This window comes from Heterocephalus glaber, unplaced genomic scaffold, assembly GCF_053883595.1.
Source record: "Heterocephalus glaber isolate CG9 unplaced genomic scaffold, H.glaber_assembly_v1.0 deba00001662, whole genome shotgun sequence".
NCBI lineage: Eukaryota > Metazoa > Chordata > Mammalia > Rodentia > Bathyergidae > Heterocephalus > Heterocephalus glaber.
Window position 1 is genome coordinate 10,791,956 of NW_028258403.1, and position 25,094 is coordinate 10,817,049.

The following is a 25,094-nucleotide window of genomic DNA, read 5'->3' on the forward strand; positions in this document are numbered from 1 at the left end:
CCTAGGTGCTCTTATTTGACTTTAAATATACTGAGGCACACCAGGCAGGTGAAGAATTTGAAACCATACAGTAGAACTGTCTCACGCATTAGTGTCTTAGGATTTTATATATCTTCTCCCTCATCTTTCATTGTTTTCCATGTGAGCTCCGAGTGGTTCATAGAGCATTGGTAATCTACTCTTCAATAGTTTGCTTACTATGATGATACCATTGGGACATACAGAACAGAACTACTTCATGGACAGGTTCTGTCTCTTACCAAAATGAGGATCCAGTAAGAAAAACACTGATTTGCAAAGGCACAGTGGAGACAGGTTTAATGCATTAAATATAACATGAATCATTCACAATAACAAGTTTAGTGTTTCAGGGAACTTTTGTTAATACAACACAGTTGGTCACACAAAATACAAATGCTTCTGTTGATTTGTCTTGGCAACTCAGATATATCAACAGTGCTAACAGTTTAACAGCTTTGTTCTCATCTGACAGAAAATAATGGCAGTTCTGCAAGGCAAATGTTAAACCTGACCGTATGTATTTATTAATTCCACAGTGTTTTGACAGATTATAGGGGATGGAACTCAGAGGATGCTGACACGCTCACTGAGGGCTTTCATCTCTCTCTCTTCAGTCTCAGGACTGTCACTGTGGCTAGCACTCAGACTGATCAGGTGTGCAGGGTACTGCAGGCCCTGCTCGCCCGCATACTGTTCCCACCTCGAGTCATCACTTTCATGGGTGATGTAGCGTTCCCCAATTTTGCATTCCAGCTCTCGTAAATCTAACCAGGTCTGATAGTCCTGAAGAAGAAATTCCAAAGTGTTACCATAGAGATCATTACAACTCAACATGCTATGCCATATGTTGTCAGCTCCCACAATCTAGGAGTGACCCTTTTTGCTTCCACTCTAACAGTATTGCATCATTCCTCATGCATCTCGTGAGACAGCATTAGCACCACAGCCACTGATCAACTTAACCTTTGAAAATACACAGTGTTTATATGATACCATGAATCAAAGTATGAACAGTGAATGCCTGTAGTCAAGTAATTGGGTGTGTTTGCATTCCCCTGAAATTTAATCCTGACAAATAACCTTTCAATATTTCAGAGTTAAAGTCCAATGTGAAGATAACAAATATTTATGAAAACATAAGCATATCTATACAGTTTATATTTGCCACTTATTTGTATCTATGCTTACTATCTTAGGACTTAAAACTAGCTTCCAAGTGAGCACAGTGCATGAGTAGGTGGCCATCTATTTGGACTTTTATCAAGATTACACATACAGGTGTTTTTGAAATCTGGACCTCTGAGTTCTATTATGATGCTTGGCTTTTTTGGTGCATGTGTATGTATGTATGGCTCCCCTGTCCAATTTCTTGTTAGAAAGAGAGAGGTTTAGCAATCCTAAACTTACTAAATTCTAAGAAGTCGCATGCATTTTGGCAAACAAGTCAAAATTAGGATAATTACACTTTTAAATAGTGGCAATAGATTTCCACATTTAATATCAAAATCTTACAAGTATTTAGAATCTCATTCAAATGCAGAAAAAAGTCAATGATTGATTTTTACCTGCAGCCAAGGGTGACTCAAGGTCTTATCCACACTATAGCGCTTCCTCATTTTCACTTGAAGCAAATTATTAATAAGGTCAATGGCTGAAAAAAATAAGAATTCTTTGTAAAAACAGATGACAAATAGAAAACAAATGCATAATTCATTTACACTTTATTTCATAGATGTTATCTTACAGTGTTGAATGCAGCATAGTGATAAGAAGCACTAGTACCTAAAAAAATTCCTCTTGAGATTTATAAAAATGTGGACTTCATTTTATTTTGAATGCTAAAAAATAATGAATGTGGAAATAATTGTGAAGGAGTATGAAATTCTACTCCATGATATAAATTTCAAGTGGTCTACTCTTTAATAATTTTAGAGTAAGAATTTTGTTTAAATATACATCATTTAAGTATGTCTTGGACATATATAAAGGTGAAACTAGTATTCAAAACAAAACATTTAATAATTTTGTTATTTAATGTGCTTAATATTTGAACACACATAATCAGCTTTATAGTGTTGAATTAGATTACAGGCATCTGGACATCATATTTATATGGAAAAACATGGCATAATGTGGGTCGTGTTTGGTAATAAACTTGGATTCAAGAGGAAAATACTTATCTCTTTTATTCTGCCTTTCCTTTGAAAATTAATCAATGAATTAGAATCATATCAGCTGTTATTAATCTCTTAAGGGGAAGACAGGTGAAACACCTGTTTAACAAAAATTGTTTTCTGAGGGCTTAGAACCACAGGCCATTCAGCCTCGTACTCTGCCTCTGGTTATGGCTCCTACACATGGAATTTAGGAAGAAACAGTGATTCTTCTGGTTCTTTTGTCCACAAAACATCCTAGTAACCTATGGTACTGCCATATATGATGAGGTTCTCATGTTTTCTAGAAATTATATTTCCAAACTACACCATTAAAGTTCATTATTTATGTAAGTCATCACATTTCCCACTTTTTCCTATAATAACTTCCATCTCTCCTCATATCATTTTATTATTTTCTTCCCCCAAAGAACTAAATGAAATAAACCAACATTGTGAAAGCATTTATTGTTCAGAGAATTAATTCTCACCTTTAACCTACTTTGTGCACTAGGTCTGAGAGGTAGATTTTAATCAAATAGGTTTAAAAGAAAAGAGAGAATTAACTACCTAACTTTTTCAACCAAGTCCCATGTCAGGCAGCTTTGATTCCATTGCATGCTCTACATCAACCTGTATGGGTCTGATCGCTTGTGTTCCAAGGGACAAAGAGCACCTCACTCAATAAGAGTTGATCAGAACCTTCCATATATTCAAGCAAAGAGAAAAGATCTCTACAATGTTTTGGTAATCTAGAATTGTATTCCTCTGGTGGCAATATTCTTAGTATTTGCCTGCACCAAGGGACTATAGAATCAGATGCCAAATAATTCTTTGATTAGAGAAATTAAACACAACAGCCCACATTTAAATGTCATCTATGCCTGTGCGCACTTGCCTCAGCTAGGATACCCGAGGAAACAGTACTTAGTACAATTTCAAATTCCAAGCATGTGTTCTCAGAGAGCTTTTGAAAGTATAGCTCTCTTAGTGAACAGAGTATTGGGCATGTGCTTTAAAACACCCATTCACATGATTTACTCACTGGTGAGTAAAGTGCACCTTCCATTCTTGCTGCTGTGAAGCCACACTGCAAAAATGGAGGATAAAGGAAGGAAGGAGAGCTTATTGCTACAGTAAGTATGCTGCAGCATTACACTTCCCCAGTCACTGCAAGGAATAAACACATGTTATTAATTCACTCATTCTGCTTTGAATTCTATAATTAGGAAGGCAGGAGTACAGGAACTCAACAATAGGTCTGGTTTGTGCCCAAATGGGCTCCGACAGTGAGCCACACTGCCTAATGGGAAAGGAAATACTGCTAGAGCAGAAACTAGAAGTGTCTGAAGGGAATGTGAAGATGTAAAAATTGTTCTTCTGAATGAAGCATACACTCATAAGTCTGACTATGCACAAATACCCTTGAGACTTAAATAGTTAACTATTAAATGTTGGACCCTGAAGTTAATGTTGGGACCTTGGTGTTACTGAGAAAATAGTTTCATTCCTGGCATTTGAGAGCTCCATTCTATTTGTCACATGTCTGGAACTTTCAGGACATCCTTTTTCATTAATCATGTCTCAGATAATCCAGCATAAATTGCACCATCCAAAATGCCTTTCACCCAATCTATTTTTAAAAAGAGATTCTAAAGTTTTCTTTCTTCCTTTTTTTACAGTGCTGTCTTTACTGACCATGTCTAAATTGCTATGATACCCATGTTATAAGAGTTCTTCACATGGATGTATAAATCTGCTTACTCATCACCTCTTACCAAAGTAATTATGGTTGGTTGATTACTTAGGGAATAAAGCCCTGGCACTAAAAGCTCTTAATCTAGGTACAAAGGCAGAAAGACATGCTCATGGCCCCCTTCCTTCAGATTCTATAATGACAAAATGGACCATTTTAAATCAATAACTTTTAATTACTATCCTCCTCAATGAAAAGAAGGTTTTCCTTATCATACTTACGTTCTACATGCAGTGTAGAACCTGACTCTGATCTATAGGACAGTTCTGCAAGCCTTTGACACAGTAATTCTCTTCAACCTTACCTTCTACAGATTCTTCTGATGTATTTTAGACCTCCAAGTCTTCTGAACAGCCCTATTTTATTGTTCACTAGTTTTTTTTTCTCATCGTCTATGTTATAATTCAGTGATCATTGGCCAGAATTTCCCTTATTAACTGTCAAGTTGATTTACATCCAGAAGTACTATTCACAGAGTTTAGAGGGATTTTTAATGCTTTAAAACATTTTTACATTCATGTTATTATTTAATTTTCACAACAGCTCTATGAAAGTAGTCATTATTTTAATCTCCATTTTATAGAAAAGAAAAATAAAACAGGGCTGGGGATATAGTTCAGCACTGGAGCACTTGTGTAGTAGTAGGTGCAAGGTCCTCAATTCAATCCCCAGTACCACACCTGCCAAAAGAACTCAAAACAAAATACCTCTTCAAACCAAAGCAAACCAAACCAAACTACTGAAGCTTCAGAAGCCTATATAACCTGGTCAAAGCCAGATAGTCCATGGCAACGGAGCTGAGGCTGAAATATAGAGGGACACAGCATCAAAGTACATGCTTTTACATACTAAGGCAGACAGCAGCCATATTATACTACTAGCTCATTACTGTTTGCTGATAATAGTGTAAAAATGCAACAAATTTTTTTCTAGTCATGAACATTAAATTGTTTTTACATTTTCATTACACTTTTCTATAGAGATTCCTGTGTTTCATTGTGATGGTAGTCCATATTTTAGCACTCAAAGACTTGTTTTTTTTTTTGGTACCGGGGATTGAACTCGGGACCTTGCACTTGCGAGTCAGGTGGCAGAACCACTGAGCTAAATCCCTGGCTCTCAAAGACTATTTTGAATGTGACATGATCCCTTCCTATCAGAGGGGCTGTTAGGGTTTATATGTAGATGCCCCCCCCCAATCTCATGTCCTCAAGGTGGAGCTATTAGGGTGTGATACTCATCACCGGATTAGTCTGTTGATGAGTTACAGCTAAATATGGGGTTGGGAGGTGGAGCCTGGTCTGAGGAAGCGGGTCACTGAGGCGTGTCTTAGAGAGGTAGCTTCATCCCTCCTTCTTTGATTGCTCTCTCTCTGCTTCCTGCCACCATGTTATGAGCTGCTTCTCCTCTGCCATGCCATCCTGCCTTGGAGCCAGCTGTTGACTGAAACCTCAACAAACTGTGAGGCAAAATAAACCTTTCCTCTGTACAGTTGTTGGTGTCGGGTATTGTGGCCCAGTGACAACAGAGTAACTCATACAAGGGCTAATCCTTCTAACTTCTGCCATGCGCACACTGAATAAGCTCACCTACTATGTATTAATCAAATTAACGGGACTTTTTTCAGGACAAAGCTTAAACAAAGCTTGCTGACTCTTATTTAAGATCATGCTCCCAACTGCCATGCCTATGAACCGCTCTTTGAGCAAGCCTTATAAAGAAGCAGTATTTCTTTCTGGCACTTTCTTCATCCACTCTATATTTTATCATCTCCTCCAAAGGCTAATTACTGTGGGAGATTTCTTTTTCATATGCTTTGTCACAGTCAAGATACATCAGTCCTCGATATTACTCATTCTACCAATCTGGCAATCCTACTTTAAAAGAAACTGTGGTAAATTTGAAATGATACATTCTAAATAAACTTCTATTGATTAATAATGATTTTTAGTCATTTCCTCTAAGGAGCAGGGTTTGTTTTCTAAATGCCTGTACATCATCTATTCATTCATTCTAGGATTTGTTAGCAATAAACACTAAACTTCTTGTTGAATGATTTCAGAATGCATTCTTTCTCCCTTTAAGAAATTCAGAAAATTCTTAAGTATCCTACTATTTCTCCCACTTTGTTCATGGTTTATTAAAGAATACAATGGCTCTAAGAGCATATCTGTTAGCTTCTCCAGTATCCAGTGTTTATCCATCTTATGGCTGCCATTGAGAGTCATCTTGTAGCATTTCCATCCCCTCATTCCCCTGCTTTCTAGCTCTCAGCAGGGACTGCTATATGTAATGTATTAAGAATAATGGATCCAAGGCCAGAAGAAGGGGAAACCAGTTGTAACTGGTGCAATCACAGCAGTCTCAGAGGAGAGTTGACAATGAGGGGAAAGAAGGCCAAATGTAGTTTCAACTCCAGTTTCAAAATTAAAATCCGAATTCAGAATTTTAATCTAGAAGGAATGTGGTAGTACATGCCCCTAGAACTGTGAAGCAGGAGAGGAGCATATGGGAGAAACAGACTCCTTAGGAAACAGAGCTCTTCTGTGAATTCTCATGAACAAAGCAAAGGAGAACAGAAACGTCGTGTAGCTATTGGCGGGAAACAGGAAGGCAAGAAGAGGACTTTCTGGAGCATCTGACGGAAAGGTAACATGCTGGCAGGAGAGCAGAGTGGGATGCTGGGGCCCAAGGGGGCGGCAGAGAATGCAGAAGCTGCAGTTCTGGAGCCCATGAGGATCAGGAACCTAGCAGGGGTCTGGAGTCACCAAAAGAGAAAGAGACACTCGGGCAAGGACAGAATGTCTCAGAAGCTCTGGGTATCCTGTACCTACTTCTAGAAAATAGCAAAAATGACGTCCCAATACCTGGATTTCATGGGGTGAGCTATACTGCACCACAGTGCTGGTCTTGTCACTTTGGACAATAAGCAGGTGCCATTTTGAACAGCTGAGTTGGGCTAGTGCCAAAGCAGTGCAGGGAAATGAGAACCCTCTTTTGTCTTGGAAAATTCTTTTTGTGTCATGTCTTCCTTTTTCTCTTAGCTCAAGACCTACCCCAAGAGCAAAGTGTCTGTTGTCTAGTCTTATCGGTTAGTTAGCTCCTCCTTCGCAGTAAGTATAATGACTAATTTTTCAGAGTGGTATGATTGTTTTATATTTGTATCTGGCCACTTATTCTGGGAGTCAGTATTTCTAATATTATTCTGTAAATTTTGTTCTTTCATTCATCCATAGCGTGATCTCTTCCGTCTTTTTAATAAATTGCCTTAAATCCAAACTTTCTCAAACAGCCATATCAGGACAATGTGGGAGGTATTTTGGATTTCTCTTTTCTTTTTCTTTTCCTTTCCTACCTCCTTCTCTCTCTCTCTCTCTCTCTCTCTCTCTCTCTCTCTCTCTCTCTCTCTCTCTCTCACTAAGCTACATCCTCATTCCATTCATTAAAATATTTATATTTTCAGATAGCATCTTAGGGTCTTGTCCTTAATTTGCCCAGACCTGAGCTTGAATTGTGATCTTCTGCCTCAGCCTACTAAATAACTAGGATTACAAGTGTAGGCCACCTGGTCTGGCTCATTTTCCTTTCTTATTGAAATATTTTAAGCAAGTGTATGATGCCAATTTAAATTTTTAAATTTTCTTCTCATGAGCAAAGACTTTTTGCTTTCTAAAATGTCTCTAAGCCATAGATTCATGCTGTTTCTTATAAATTAAGAAGACATTTTATTTCTTGAAGTTTAATGTTTCTTTTTTCATTTTTGGTACAATAAACTCTTGGTTGACAGTTATTTTCCTCCTAACTTCCAGTACAGTAATTTTTCTCCTTACCCCATCAGCTAAGAGACTACAATGGCAGGAAAGGAAAGAAAAAATTTTTATCAAATTTTCTCTTTAAGCAGGGACTTTCGGCAAATATACAGATGGCTGGAGTTTTGTGTAGTCTATTTTCTAGGTGCACAAGGGTACCTGAACAAAACAATAATAAATGACAGATACAGATGTTGAGGGCTATGGTTTTAACAGGAAATGTTTCGTTAGAGTATAACTAATTCACTTTCTTCTGGTATCAAAATACAGAATTACCTTTAAAACTGCACAAACTAGACTGTAATTATTCTCTACTTCAGAGCAAATATCAAATGTATGGACTCCACTGGTTCTGTGTGGTACAAAGCACACTACACTGCATGTCCCCTTGAGCAGCTAAAAAATCCTACAGAAACAATGTAACTGGACATCAAATACTTAATGGTTCCTTCAGGTCATGCCTCTCAGTCATATTCAATTTCCCATCCTTTATTTGGTCCTTTTGTTTTTCATTGTAATGCCTGTCTCTCCCCACTCTTCCCACTATATTTTATTTTATTTTATTTTTTGGTACTGGGGATCAAACTCGGGTCCTTGGGCTTGCGAGGCAGGTGGTGGAACTACTGAGCTAAATCCCCGGGCCCCTTCCCACTATATTTTAGCTCCTTCGAAGTCATACAGAGTGGGTGTTCATTTTTGCACATGAATTTTATACATTTTAAAAATAAAATGCATTTAATTTTAAAGTACTAGAAAAATAGAATTTCAGTAGCTTTAATACATTAATTGGAAGTTTAAGTGGCATCCTTTTCTCAGCTCTAAATTTTAATACCCATATTGTGTACATATGGCTTGCATATTTTGGCTATAAATATTCCTAGACGATAGGACATTATGACTCTACAAAATATACAATCATAGGATCAGTAGCAACTTCTATCAGAAAATCAGAACGATGCTGGGACTATTGCAGTACAGACTATGTTTATTTTATAATGTTTAATTTACAGGGAAATTACATATAACACCCTAGGGCTAATTCTTTTTGTTCAGATAACAGTATTTTTTTTACTTTACTTTTCTTTTTCAGGTACCAGGGATTGAACTCAGGATCCTGCACTTGCGAGGCAGGTGCAGTGCCACTGGCCTAAATCCCTGGACCCATACTTTACTTTTTTAAAACATCTGTCTTCTTTCCATCACCAAATTATTATTCAAGTTCATATTTTAAATTAAGAAGAAACTCAGAACTATTATTTTGTTTGATGGAGCCATAACCAATCAAACTCCAGGCACCTTGCCTTTAAGCCAGTATTGTCTTTTCTCCCTTTCGATTCAGCCTCGCTGCCTGCTGCAGTGTAGTGCTCAGTACTTCTCTCCCTTTGGTTTGCTTCATGCTGATGGTAAGTTGTGTGTTTATTTTAAAAATCGTTTTGCAACCCTTCACATTCCAGCTCTCAACCCAGCATGCCGTTGCTGGGCAACACTAACTGGGACGCTCCTCTCGGGCTGAAACCAGAGGCTGCCAGCAGCAAACAAGGCCACTGGAAATCATCATCTCACTCGTTCCTGAGTCAATTACCAGAATCCAATGAAGTGCAAGACCTTTAGAGGCCCAAGTCAACGTCTTTCCTTTTTCAGTTCTTTCCTCTCTAGAAAGTTATTCTAACAATGGTTCCTCTTTTGCTTCACACTCAATTTCATTCCTTCCTGAAGACCAGCAACACAATCTTGGAAATCATGAATTGCTTCAATACAAGCATTCAGAAGTCAGCAAACTGATGTCTAATGGATATAAAATTAAAGGTAGAAACATAAATGTATTTGTATTATTCCAATGCTGCTCAGGGTAGAGGTTTTCTTTCTGTCTTTATTTTCATGGCATGGGAAAATGCTATGGAGAATTTCCCTTTTAAATATTGATACTTAAACCAAATGTCTAGGGTAGCGTTTGACGATGGCTCCTAGGAAAGGTCAGTACTGGTGTTCTTTAGACCAGATTTTGAGCAACAAGGGGCTGGAGGAATGAGATCAGTGAAAGCGGCCAATATTGCCCAAAGGACCCCTGAGTAGTTGGCTGTAAACATAAAGAGACATCTATTTTCCACTTCCTCTCCTTCAGTTTTCTGTAGCAGAGATAGGCAGGTATCAGGGTAACTTCTGCTCAGAGGATGCTGACAGGAAAAGCAAACAAGTTGGATCACACAAATAATTTCCAAAATAACTATAGGCTGGAGTAATTGGTTGTCTTGGGAAGACAACATTTAACAAAGACAAATTAAACTAAATTCTCTATTTAGTTCCCACTCAATGCCCCACCCCAAGTACTAAGTATAGAATTATAAATTAAGCTTCTCAAGAACATATATATAATAAAGAATCCAAGTTTTTCAATCTAAAGTGAACTCAATGTAAGTCTATTTATTGTCCCCACATCAAATTTTATTTTATGCCATCTTAAAAGAAATGTTCCTCATAATGAAGGGAGCGGTAGCTTCACATTGCTAAGAATTGAACCCAGGATTTTCTTTTGTACTAAGAATTGAACCCAGGATTTTGTACATATTAGGCAAATGTCCTACCACTGAACTGTAACTTTTTAAAATATATATTTTATTCTGAGTCAGGGTCTTACTACCATAAGTTGCCTAGGCTGGCCTCAAACTTGGGAACCTCCTACCTCAGCCTCCTGAATAGCTGGGATTACACCAAGCTGGGCTCACATTCCCTTTAAATAGACTCATGGAATCCTGACTCAGATCCTTTCTGGGGCATGATTTAAAAAGAACAGGGACAAAGATGATTGCATTTAGACCAGAGAGAACAGGAGATTGAAGGAAAACTGCCTAGAAAAGAAAGCTCGGGGAGATGTGAGGACTGCTTCCAAACCTCTGAGATGAGCCTTTGTTTGGACAGAGATTGGGCATGTTCTACCAGTGGGCACAAACTAGAGAGCCTTTTGCTCATTGTGTTAGGCTCAAATTGAGAAAAAACTGGGGTCCTTATGAAATTGTGTATTTTCTATCACCGGAGCAATTTAGGAATATTCTGGATAATTGCTCAGAGGACTGGAATCATGGAGCAATATAAGGGTTAGATAAGATTTTTAATATCTTGAATTATGAAATATTATTTCAATTTGTTATTGTGAAAGAAAGCAAACTTGCCAAATACTTAACCTTTGTTGATCTTCTAGTCAGACATTTCCCCATATATTTAGATATTATATTTCAACTCAACTATTACGTACATAAAAAACTGAAATTTTAGCATCATAATTGGAATAGAATACATAGAAAATATTACAGTTTTGAGGGGCAAATAACTTTTGATCGGTTATAGTCCAATGCTATTGCTAAGACTTCTGAGCTATTTCTTTCTATAAATTATCATGTATTAGAGAGAAATCCCATTAGTTATATTTTATTTATCATAAAAATAGATTATTTCTTTCCTAGGGGGATATGATTTCAGATATTACCTCACTGGATTATGAAATATTTGTGTATACATAGAAACTCACACAAAATTCACTGTTCTGGGAGATACTTTTCAAATCATTCTATGCCTTTGGTTCAAAATTGTAAAGTCATTTGTTACTGAATAAAATTTAAAAACATTAAACACAGTTAATTCCAGAAATTTTAGTTGAGATAGTTTAATATGTTAAATCCCCATGGAGTTTCTGACCTATATAATTCACTTTACTTTATCACTTGTGATTAAATTTTCTGGCACCCAGGCTGCATTTTTAAGCAATTCACTGGCTAGTTCCCATGCCTCGCCTGTGTGCTGTTACGTCTGACAGTGGTGTTAATATGTTGACAAATCAATCTATTCATTAAAATTCAGCAGGCTTGCTGGATCTGCAAGCTTTATAAATTGTTACAAATACAGTTTACTTATTAAAATGACAATTGTCTTTCTTTTGTTTCTTGTACCATTGCATTTTTGGGTCTCATCTACCCGAGGCATATTCTCAATGGGGTTATTTTTTGTTGTGAACAATATGTAGTGAAAGAGAGACCTACAGCTGGTTGCTTTTCATGGCAAAGTGCTACTTCCAACTTAAGTGTTTAGCATTCTGGAGCACTGTTGGATTTTGAAAACATACCATGTGGTAATGGTGGTAGGCTTTTATTTAGCTTTTCTTTGTGTTTGTACTGGCTGTATTTTTCAATCTTCAATTTCTGGGGAAAATACACACTTGTGAACAATTTTATTTGAATTTACCAAGTTGAAAGGCAAAAATTGCTCTTAAAATAAGATTTATATACTTTAATAAATTTAGTAGTATATTACAGCCATTCTAGATACCATGTCTTCTATACTGTACAGCTGAGGATTGAGATCAACTCAAAGTATAAATTATAGCTGTTCTTATGAGAGAAAGGAAGAGCCATAAATACTACCACTGCAACAGTCAGAGCCCACAAATAGAGGAATCCAATGTCACTGATACACCATTACAATTTGATACAATACAATGTTTCACTAAAAACACGCTTTGGGGTTAATGCAAGGCCATTTCCTTTTTCCCCTTTCATGTACAATATGTGAAAGCTTCCTGTCTGATCGTGATCTTGATCATACTGACTACCCCTGTGACTCCAAGCTGAGCAGTAACAACACAGCAGGTGACTTGGGAATAGGTGCTTCTTCAGACTTCACCTGTGAACACAGAAAATGATCGTCTGTCTGCAAGGGTCGGGGGCTCGTTGTAAGGCAATTTCCACCACTGCCTCTGTGTTGATTATTGCCTGCTTGCCTCCCTAATGGCATATAAAGAAATATGAAAACTTGGAAGGAAAAAAAAGTGGTCATTTCACAGATGATCTTCATGGCCCATTCCTAATCTCCCTCACATTTACTGTACATCCCTAATTGAACTCATCGCTTTGATGATGGGAATGCATCATCACTCTCCCCAAAGCTTTCTCTCCCATCCCTACAGGTTTGGCATCACTCCCATAATGAGACAACTTGCTTTGAAGCAAATCACATCTCACTTCACCAACTATGCAAGCCACACCATTTGGTTACCTGTGTCATTTCTCTCTAAGAATAATCTCTGGGGAAAACAAACACTGTATAATCAAGTCACATATGGGCAGGATTCACTTAAGATGTGTGTTATGATTCTGAGCAAATGAAAGAATGCAAGAAAGAAAAATTCATTTGACTTTCACACTTGAAATTTCTCCTTTGTGTGGACATGATAGATTTAGAGACTTGAGGTAACATCTTCTTCATCTGCTCAGTCACACTGTGGTGATTGGTGTTATAGAAAAGGAAATGGAATCCTATAGTTCATCAGTGAATGATACTTATATATGAATATTATATGTAGTTTATTTAGAAATTTGGACAACTTTTAGACCATGCTTGGAAGAAGAATTATAATTATACAAAAGATAGTACTCCATTTACTCTTGGATTTTTCTTTTATTCCACTTTTGTTTCTTTTCACTTTTATTTTATTTTTTGTAGAATTTATCACATACACCTGGGAAAAGATCTAATGAAAGAAGAATTCAAAATAAAATATAAAAACTTGTCATGTTGTTTCGAGACCTATTATCTACAGAGTATCTATTTTAACTATTAAAATTTTCTTCTGCTTACCACTCTACTTCTAAAAAATAGGCTTTCTTTTCTTTGTTTAATTCATTAACTCTAAAGCAATGTTATTCAAAGTGAGGCCAATGGATCAGTGCTTGTCTATGGATTACTTGTTATTGGTCAATAACGAGATAAGTACGGAAAGTGAGACTGAATCTTTGGAAACTTTCACAGATGTTTTCCATTGGTTTCACGTTTTTATTGTATTTCACAATGAACGTCTACATGATTAGACATTAAAGTAAAACTGGTCCTTTACCACAGATACTTTGAGAAAAAACACATTTTTAGAAATGCAATCCCCCCACCATTAAAAAGGTTGGTGCACTTCATTATCATTGCATTGGTTAACTTCATAACTTAGAACTGTGCTTGGCACGCAATATGGGAGAATATAAAATAAAGATTGATAATAGATGCAACACTCCAGATTCTTAACTTTTGACCAAATCACATATTAAACGATTCATGCAAATGGTTGTTTATCCGATCTTTTCACTTAGGAAAAAAATCTCATGCAAGCTGTGGAAGTTAGAGCTTTCCCAATTCTTTTCACCTATTCTTGGTCCTCTTTAATTCCCAGCATTGTACAGGTTTCAGTACTTAAATTCTTTTGGACAGTTATAATTAAGTCAGACATACTTGGTTTAAAGGTTATCTATAAATTAAGATTAATAAGCAACATGTGGAATTACTATAGATAATTATTATTTTCTGATGAGCTCAAGGTCATGACCCATATCTCATAAAGAATATTACCTAGGATTCTAAATCTCTGCACCTAAGTCTAGGCTCAAAGGAACATTTAAGTATTAAGGTTCTTTATTTGCTCAAAATCATGAAGATGTGTTAGTTGTTCTTTATTACATAACTCTGGTATTGTCCCGGGTTTTATCTATTTTTCTTCTTTCTTCCTAACAAAACATGCCTGTGCTTCTTTTCTATTCTTACTATTTCATGGCAATCTGTATTGGAGTACATCTGACAGTTTGAATAAAGAACATATCTTGACATATATATATTATAAAAAGATGATATGGATTCAAAAAGATGTTAAGAACAAAAGAGGAATTTTATAATTTTTCTACACTTGGATATCAGGATCTTAACACGAAGATTTTTTTTTTACAGTGCTAACTGTAAGGGCTTTCAGGGGACCTGAGGTAGATATAGTGCAGTATGAAGGAGTGATTTATGAACTATTTCTATTCCCAGCCAAGAATGGCAGTTTATAGATGTGGAGCCTGGAAACTTCATTTTAAACTAGCTCTCTTATTAAATGTTGGCCAGCCAAAGTTCAAAGAAAAAGTTTGCTATATATCTAGAGTTAGACCATCATACAATTAAAATGAGCCATAATCAAATAGCTTCTCTGGCAAAATTATTAGAAATCCTCTGCCTCATAAATATTCCTCTTTTGATTATTACCTAGTTTTTCCATATCTCATATTTAAGCTCTATCTCCCTGGCACCCATTTCCTTGCAATATTCTGGGGGATTTGGCAATATCTGGCATTGATCCTTAGGATGTGCTAGATGTGACAAACATGCTGGTCTATCTCTTAGTCTTTTGAAATTTTAAATAATGCAATGAAGAAAGAGGCATATTGGTACATGCCATTCAGGGTAATTGGATAAGGTGCAATTTTCCTTGGTTTCAAATGGTCACCTAAAAAACTGCTTGACAGTGGATTGTCTTTTGCATAAGATAAAAGTGCCAAGTCACATGAATATTTTAAAATAAGGGTGCAAGCCCTTTCAAGGAATGAAGAATGTGCTAAGTGCTAATCCTAACCTGGAATGAGATGAAGCCAGAGATGACTGTGAAGCTATGTCTATTTACTGACCAGCAGTGATGGATATAGTGATGATAATGGCCATCCAGATAGTAGCAGTGATGAAATGAAACGTGGTAACACACTCAACACTCAACATCATGAATTGATATGATCCCAGGCTCTTCCCATGATGACCTAGTCTCCTTTTGTGCAACTGTTTGCAATTACATGACTCAAGCTGGAGTGTTTTGTTTCTAGATATCCATTCTCACACACACACACACACACACACACACACACATACATACATATGTTGTATTTACATGTAATTATATATAAAGCTTTATTATTCTATCAACTATAATTAAGTATATATAAGTATAATTAATATCACCATATGTCAGGTTGGGAAACTGAGACCTAGGAGAATAAGTAACTTGGGTAAGGTCACCAATGCACTAAGTGGTTAAGCTCTCAATTCAACTCTTTATTCCAAATGATCCCGTTTCGCAGGTATTTTGGAGATTAAGAAAAATTACATTGCTTCTCTAGCTCTGACCCATTGAAAGCACTTTAAAAATTAATGTGGCAAGATGGCTAAATCCATTAGAAGGATAACCAAGGAGCTGTAAGTGTTGTGGGTAAGAGCATCTACCTTGGGGCCACCTGACAGGATTCGAAACCTGGCTCACCCTCAGTGACTGTATTTCTTCATTTCTAAAATGGAAACAATAATGGTATCTACTCAAAGGGTGGAGTGGCTTAAATGAATCCATATATGTAAAGTGTTTAGAGTAGTGCTTGGCTATAGAGTAAATGCCTCAGAATTGTTACTAATATTTAATATTTTTATTTAAGATTTAAATTAATTTTAACATTTGCTGTCTTCCTCAAATTTTCTTTCATTTAAAAAAACATACCTTGATTTTTAAATAGACACACACACATATACACACACAATCGTTTTTCTAATGAATATTTGGTAATGCTTTACATTTGTTTCTAGCCCAGCACCTTCTTCCCTTAGGAACTTCCCCTCTGCTAAGTAACAGGGCTCATCAATCAGATCCAACGTCTAAGGTTGATTGCAGGATTGTTCCTAGGGATATATGGGATGTAAGCATAACCAACTGGTACCGTACTTCTTTTAGAGACTGTGGCCACAGAGAGGCAATTGCTCTACCATTCTGAGATTGTGTACAACAGTAAGTAGTACATAAGCCTGCAGCTGCCTGGGGATTGCTTTGTGCAACATGAAGAGTCAGACTGAGAAGGAAGTAAAGCAGAGCTGAGAAATAGAGAAACAACATACAAACTGCAGGATACAGCTCAATCTGAGGTGTACCTTTTGGATTTCCCAGTTGTATGAGTTAATACATTATCTTATTTGCCTGAATATACATTTCTGATATTTAAACACAAGAGTCCTCATTAATTCACTGATAATTATTTGTAAGCATCTCTCGATGATGCCGGTATCTAGCTTTATTATCATAGCAAGAGGAAATGATGAATATCAAAACCTATAGGTTCCTAAATATGAATCCATGAGAAATGAGCACCTTTTGGTGTACAACAATGTATGTTGTAAAGAAAGGAGACTAATAAATGACTTCAAACCCTGCCCTTAATTTCAAGGTCACTGTATAACTGGGATGTAATCACTAAACCTTCCTGGTTTCTTCCTAATTCAGAGACTAGAGAAAGTTACTTATCACAGGATTTTTGTGAGGATCAAGAAACTCAATGACTGTTTAGGCATCACAATACATAGGTATTCAACCAAGTCCAGGTCTCCACTAACAAAAAAATACATGATGAAGGAATTTCTCATTCCAATGTATACATGCATGCTACAAAGACTTTACAGCATTTTTGGTTTTTTTCATGCCAAGAAAAAAGTAAAACTATCAATGGCTGAAGAATATTAGAGAAGCCCATCAGTTTTCACATCGTTTCTAAAATTATACAGTGGTTATCACCCAGGGTAACTTCTTAGTGTTGTGTTCCTCCTAATTGAAATCCTTGGTTATCCCTACACCTAACTGCCTTTGTAGAGTCCACTCACAACCTTTATTTCATTCAGCCTTGATTACAACCTCCTGATGTAGGAATCATTGCCCCATTTTGCAGGTAAGGGAAGACTAACTAGAATGGAAGGTGAGACTGTATCTCAAACTGCTGGACCACTGACCTTTGCCTTTGACTTCAGAATCACGGCAGTGCCTAGATTTTTATTTCCTTCTATATTGATTCTTAGTGTTTTGTCGTTTAAAGTATTCTAAAGATGAAAACTGATCTAAAACAGCTGTATCATCACTGTCAAACAGTAGTTTTGCTTGTATATTTGTGAGTTCCCACATGATTAAAATTATGTAATACTCATTCATCATATATAATCTGAGAATTGTTGGTTCTCAATGAGATAGTGGGGTGGTTACTTTCTTAACACTTCAGATGACATTCTGATATAATTTAATGTTTTCTACCTTAATTTATAAGTACTGCTCATATACACAGCAGCAGATTAGATAACTTTTCTGCCATCCAGAGCTTCTATCAGCCTTTAACAGTTATGTGCTTAAAGGCAAAGATGAGCTAAAAGAAGGCACTTCTTTTAACGATTACAGTTAATTCCCAAACTGAGTCCTTTAGAAAAGTGAGGGTCTTATCTTCCACTTGAACTGGTCTCCATATCATTTTGTCTTAGTAGGAGGAAATTTTTATCCCTCAGACATTTCCATAGTGAAGCAAAATGTATTTCCTAGTCAAATATAAATGCCTTTGGAATTATTCTGTATCATTTTCTCTTGGTAAAATGTTATACTTCTGCCTTCTCATTCTTCAATGGGTAGTGCTAAGTTCCGTTTCCTCTGAAAAGGCAATTCTGACCAGTCAAGTCCATAGAGAACCTCCCTCCTCTGAATTTGGAGAGCCTGATTTTTTACCTAGCTGACAATTCAAGGATATTAGTTATCATTTTTCTAAATGTACATAACTCATCTTCCCAGTTAGCATTCAAATTCCTAAAACATATTTTATGTTCTGTTATCTACTTTCATATTACCTGATGTATGTAAATTGTGATTTCTCAACAATTGCTCCTTGAGCCTTTGATAGCTACGTCTCTGGTTTCTATTAACAGTGATAATAACAGGAAACTATCTGCTTGGCTCTAGGAATATTTAAGATTTGTGCTTTGATAATAGCATTGAGTTATTTTATTGCATTTCTGGATTAGAGGTAACAAGCATAAGGGTAACTCTGTTTCAAAGTAATGTTTCCTAACAAGAGTACTGGAGACAAGATTATTCAATAATGTCTTCTTTTCTGTCTTCTGGAAAAGAAAAATAATTGCACTTTACTCTCATCTTTGTTGAATTATCCCAAATATTTAATTGTCCCTTTGGCATTATGATAGCTCTTTTGTGGGCCACAGATTCCTCTATTATATATCCACCCAGGTATGATTTACAACTAATTAGAGGATGTTAAAGGTTGTTGCTAATGGTAACTTAAGCTCTGATAATAGATAGCTCTTGCCATTTAATACTTTTTGTATCTAAGAATTTAATGTACCTTATCTGTCTATCCACATGCTTTTCCCATTCCTATACCAATGCATGCAATAATAGGTATCAAAGAAGAGAGATTTGTCTATGAACTTGTTACATTTTTTAAGTGGTGAAAACCTTAACAGTTAGGATGAATTTAGGACTAGACATTGCCTAGAAACTACCAAGGACGCAGGGCTAGTGGTGAAAGGACACACAGCAGACTGTCTGAGGTGAACTCACTCTTGCCCTGACCAGCTTAGTTTTTCCGACTGATATCATCAATTCTTTTGCTTTGGTTTTCTTCTTTGAAATACAAGTGTAATAATGGCAAAAACTCATCTTCTAGGATCATCATGAGAATTAAATAAATTTCAAGGAATGTTTACTGTGCAATTTCTTTCAAAAGCATTGAACAACTATTTTCTTTGCCCATTTAATCCCTTCCAGTTCTTTTCAAACTATCCCTTTTTCTTTAAGAGGAAGAAAATATTTATTAAGAATGTAATTCTAAATAATGCAACACTGCCAAAGTAATCTGTCCTAAAGAAGTAATCATGGATATATAGAAATGACACAGATGTATGTTCTAATACTAAAGAAATGAAGCAATCCCAAAATTTCAAGGAGGCCTAATACAATATACATACTGTAATGTCACACAAAGGAAATAAAACAACTCTTTGCTATACTAATATATATGATACGATAATTAAAATATCTGTCATAAAGTTCCTGTGTTGGCAAAGCTTTAAGAGTGCTCAATAAAAATTAGGTACATGGTAAGTAAATCCTCACTAAAGATTCATTATCATTATATCAATATATAAACATTTATAAATTCTAAGAAAATGTATCAAAATATGAGTATATTCTCTTTGGTTATTTTGATTAACTCTTAATACGTATTTCTAAATTTCTTTATTTTATATATATATATATATATATATATATGTATAGAGAGAGAGAGAGAGAGAGAGAGAGAGCATACATTTCATTAAAAGATATTTTTCATTTCCATTTACTTTACTTCTCAATCCACCCCATCAAATTGTGTTTCCACTCCAGTGGGCACAAGGAGTAATTTATAATTAATATTATACCACTTAAAAATTAAATCACTAATCATCTTTGAATGGAAGATACTACCTTCATGAGAGATTTCCTTCCAGGGATTTGGTGGATACATGAAAGCTGCATTCTGGATTTGGTCGTGTATGTCTTCATCTTCATTAAATGGGAATGTGCCGCTGAGGCTTACATAGATGATGACCCCAACTGACCACATGTCTAGAGAGCGATTATAGCCCTTGTTCCTTAGGACCTCAGGTGCCAGGTAGGCTGGGGTACCCACCACGGATCTCCGAAAAGACTTCTCCCCAATGATCCGGGCAAAGCCAAAATCACAAAGTTTCACCTGTTGACAATATGAGTTTGCAGAAATAATGAGTTCACAATTATGTGTCTGTGTCTGTGTTAGCTCAGGTCTGCTAGAAATAACTACACTATTTCACACAGAATCATATGCATTTCTCATGGTAGAAGAAATGACTATTTTCTACTTTTTTATGTACATGAACACAGTGGTGTATATATCTATAGAAAAGTATGTTTTCATTCACAAAAATTATAAACACTTTTCCTTTCTCCCCCAAAAGCTTGAGAGACAAATGTGAAAATAGGTATATTTAGAAGTTGGTAATATTTTTCACAAGTCAAGAAAATATCATGCCAATCAAGAGAGTGACGGACTTAAGGGCTTACAAGTAAAAGATGAAAGATAAGTACAGAGACAAATCATGCCATCCGTAATAACGCTCAAAATTAGCTCTGCACTAGCACACAGCTGGCACCTGAAGGTGTCAGGGCTGCAAGGCAAGACAGCCACCTAGGTCACTCAGATCCATCATTCCCTCAGGAGAGACAGAGTTGTTTTCCACCCCCTTAGTTGAGTAAGGGAAGAGAGAGCTGGTAGCATCTCTGGGACTCTAAAATGTCCTCACTCTCAAGGCCAGCACTTTCAACACTGGGCTAGGGCTGCCAGTTCTGGAGAAGCCAAAGAGCAGCCTGAGAAGGCACAGGTGTATGTTATTAAAGTGGGAGATCAAGAAGCCAGCAAGGTAACAAATGGATGAAAACCCACATAAAAAACATGAAATAAAAGTTCTGAGGGCAAAAGGAGGTAACAGGATGCTTCATGGAAGGCAGTGGTGCCATCAACTGGATTTTTGCTGAGAGGCTTTTCGACTTGCCTGAGGGACAGGATCCGCTGATGCTAACAATACGTTTTCTGGCTTGAGGTCACAGTGAACGATATTTTTAAAATGAAGATGCCGCAAAGCCACAAGTATCTATAAAAGAAGAAAATCACCAAAATAATTTCATGTCAGTCTATTAATTTCAAGATGTCTTCTATCAGGGCATAAAGTTGCAAGGCCAAGAGAAAATTGACAATGTCCGGTCAAGGCTCTTTACGTTGAAGACCCAGAAATGAGCTAGATTAACATAGCAGGTTGCTAAGGCAACCTCAGTGGAAGAAGTAGCATATTATGGTGCTCATGCAGCAATCAACACAGGTGTAGACAAAGGGCTTCAATAGGAAACAGGGATACCCACATTTAAATATTTTAATGATCTAAGACTACAGCAATGTGATTTTCAAAATTGCAGGAATAACTTTAATGCATAGGCCTCCTCACATGTCACTAATTTGGTGCACTGCACTCTAAATAACAGACATGAAACTCAGAAAATACAATAAGCCCCTGCAATCTTTTCTAGCATGTTTAGATCGGAAGTAGAGACTAAACAACAAGGGTAGAAAGCTGTGGTTAAACAGTGATAACATTTGATATTAAATATTATTTTTTCTTTCTCTAATTGATTTCTTACCTGAGTAATTAAAAACTTCGTTATATGCTCTGGCAACCTGCCCTTTTCACTTGACAAGATCATCTCTAGCATGTCTCCATGGAGTTTTTCCATAACAACAAACACTCTTTCAGGCGTCTCAAACATACACTCCAAATTTACAACACCAGGGTGATGAAGGTTCTATTAAAGATAAATAAAGCACTTGAAGAAAATGAGTTTTTTGATACTGTTTGGCATGCTCACTGATTATACAAAACTGCTTAAGCTTAAAGCTATGGAGAAACCCACATTTAAGATTTTAACACCTCTGAATTCCACATGTGCTGCCTTATATTTTTGAAATTCTGTCTCTGGAAAATATATCTTTACTTTCTATGCACAGTGAAATTATTTCTATGCTAAAAATCCAACTTCCAACACAGTGAATTGCTAATTAGGTTTTAATTAGAATACCATATTGAGAAATCTGCAATTTCTTAGGACCATCTCCAATATTAAACACACCACCCTAAAAAAAGTGTACTAGGCCATCTCTACACAATTGATAAAAAACGTAGAAAGGATGAAATTGGTACATGGAATACATCTAACTGCACTGAAGAAGCACTTTATTCCAAACCTTTCTGAGTTGCTCTGCTCTTAGAGGTTTCAGTAGTTTGTCACAGAAGCTCTGATACAGAGCCAAGATCATTATGAATACTGCAGGAAAATTATTATTGCGCCCTTGCTTTGTTCAGGACACCATGCTACGTGCAAGGGTTTCAAGCATCAAGTATTTCCACAATAAAGTAAGGGCTAGTAATGGTAGGCAGCATTTTCTTTCTCATGTTCACTGCCATTTAAATCCAGCAAAATTACTCTTAGAGTCATATCATACCTTGTAATGATGCTTAAATCTGAGAGTTGTTCTGGATCAAAAAGAAAATCCTTTGATTATTTGACCTCGATGTATATATGCATTTACATATGTATGTATTTGTCGGTATATTAGTTTTTCTTTGTACAACAGCAAAAAATCTTAACATTATAGAAATTATATTTTAATGAGAAACAAAAAAATTATTAAAAAATTACCTACTCCCTCACTCTGCAAAATATGATAACAGCTGAACTGTAAAAAAAGGTTTTTTTAGGGAAAACAATCTCGTTGAATAATAAAATTATATATAGAATGTAAATTTCACAAAATAAAGTACTTAAAACATGTAATTGTTAACTATTCAGTGTTTTCACAGATGGGTGCTGGCAGCCAGTAGAAGGTGATGGGTGAATCTACACTGCTGTGGTCATGCACCTTGGTGCCCATTTTCCAGGAATGCTGGAAATCCATTGGGTAAAGAGCCAGGCTATGGCTGGCAATAGCTTTCATGGTGATAACACCTCTTGAGTTGTCCTTTCACTGCTTTCGCTATTTTGATCTCTTCCATAGACGACTGATGAGCCTTTTTTATACTGATGTTGGTCCTTGATCATGTGGAGCAAAATGTGGTCAAGGAATGACAAGTTTATTAAAATTGTCTGAATAGATGTTTACACCTCTACCTAATATCCTTTCACTTCTTAAGGGCTATAGGCATTATTCTTGAAATTATTGCACTATTAACTCATCAGATCTGAGTAGTTCAGATAGACCAGGCCTCCAGAGTTGTTCTCTCCTGGTCAGAACTGAAGCATATAGAAGGGCAGCTGGGGTTAGCAAAGCTCACACTACCACTATTCTTACTTTATATATCTGACTGCCTACACATAACACCAGCTTGGCTTGTAGTACTATGAGAACCAGATCCTGAAGGGGAGGCACCACATGATGTATATGTTTGATATATGGACTATAGGGGATAGCATTATTCATACCAGAACCTGCCCCATGGTGTCTCAGTCCCTTCTTATATCCCCTGCCCTGATAGAGAAATCACCCTGAACAGACAGATCCCTGGCCTTTAGGTGCCCAAAGGTCTCAGCTGATTTTTAAAATCAGGGATCGTAGAGGAAGCTTTAAAGATCACAAGAGAAGTTCTGATTCTTCTGGGAAAAGTCCACTAGGAGATGTGTTAAGCATACGTTCCTCTAAGCATCTTCTCAACTGATTTTTTTCTTTCAATTTAATCTACCTTTAAGGACTTAGGCAGTGTTCTGGGGAGTCTGGCTTTCTTAAATGATTAAGTCTTATGTGACAGTGAGGAGTAGGAAGAGTGAATAAAAAAGAAGCAGAACAAAAGAAGTAGCCAGCTAGGCTAAAGGGTCTTCTGTGCAGGCAGAGGGAAGAACAGAGAGAAAAAGAAGCCATGAAGGTTAAGAGACAGTGACTTCTGGGGCCCAGGCACGTAGGAGAGAAAAAGAGTCTTGCTGTAACCAGTTAGCTTGCTTCTTCTGCTTACCTCATCGCAGACTCCGAAGGGTGGAGAAAAGAAAGTCCACAGATGGCCCAGAAACTCTCCTCACTAAATTTCCTGAATATATATGCCTCGCTCCTCCTGTGCCTGTATGTGAACTCCCCCAAATATACGAGTTCTTCGAGGTATTAAAGTATTTCACTCAATATATTCTTTTTCCTTTGCCCTATTCCACAATATGGCTTGAGCAGCCTCTACCAAGAGGGTAACAGCTTTAATGTATGCCATCTAACTGGAGTATTCCCAGACTACTTTAGGCAAAAATTATGGGGCAGATAATGAGGGTGCTCACTATCATCTATTTTGTAAGCTCAAAGGACTCCACAAATGACGCTAACAGTACCTTTATGGTAAGGATAGGAACAATTTTTCCATTTCCCAATAAAGGACTTAGTACATAGATTTTGAAAAGAAACATGTTCCATGAAAAGCGTTTGACTAAAGGTCATGCATATACACCTGGTTAAAATATTAGAAAAGTTAAATTCACATAATCATCTCACTTGGCCTTTGCTATTATAAAAAGTCTTTATGCTTTATAGGTTTCCCGAAGGATACCGAGTAACAGCTTGAAAAATTTTTACAAAAGTAAAATAATTTTGCTTTCTACCAGTTGATATAAAATAAATTGATATTTTAAATTTATTATATATGTTGAGACAAAGTAATCCCAGACAACTTCTTCGTGAGTTGATTTTTTTGCATTGAACCAAATGGCCAGATTTTTATATCTGACAGTAACAAAAGAAAATAAAACAGGATATAAAGAATCATGCATTATTTATCCAATCTCCCTACACTAAAATGATGATAAGTATGTTTTTTTAGAAATACAGAATATATTTGAAGACTGGAAACAAAAAATCAAGCTAAAGTTATTTTTCTATTTTCATATATAATTTATGTTATCATTTTTAATACTTTAAAACTTTAAGATAAGCTTCAATCAAGGGAGTCAATGTGACTTGATTACAGTTCTAGTTTTTCATGTAAAATATAAAATAGCTTTTTAACCTTTTCTTCCCAATGTCCAAAGTACCTGAATTTTAACATGACAAGAAGACAATAACTATGGCATAGTAGTGTACAAAAAAGAATTTTGCTAACTTCTAAGGCTTACCACAGGAATTCAAA

General features: G+C 36.4%; 1 protein-coding gene across 12 annotated transcripts in view; it reads right to left on the reverse strand.

Moving 5' to 3' along the window:
* Window positions 1-301: 301 nt before the first annotated feature.
* Prkd1 (protein kinase D1) overlaps window positions 302-25,094 on the reverse strand; it is a 314,640-nt gene continuing 289,847 nt past the window's right edge. For all 12 annotated transcript variants that reach the window (XM_013065310.3, XM_004864045.3, XM_004864046.3 and 9 more), the window contains 5 exons: window positions 21,586-21,747; window positions 20,946-21,044; window positions 19,843-20,110; window positions 1,587-1,672; window positions 302-804 (listed from right to left, as the gene is read on the reverse strand). In XM_013065310.3, coding sequence (XP_012920764.2) covers window positions 586-804; window positions 1,587-1,672; window positions 19,843-20,110; window positions 20,946-21,044; window positions 21,586-21,747 — 834 coding nt within the window. In that variant the 3' untranslated portion in view covers window positions 302-585. The remainder of the gene's footprint in view (window positions 805-1,586; window positions 1,673-19,842; window positions 20,111-20,945; window positions 21,045-21,585; window positions 21,748-25,094) is intronic.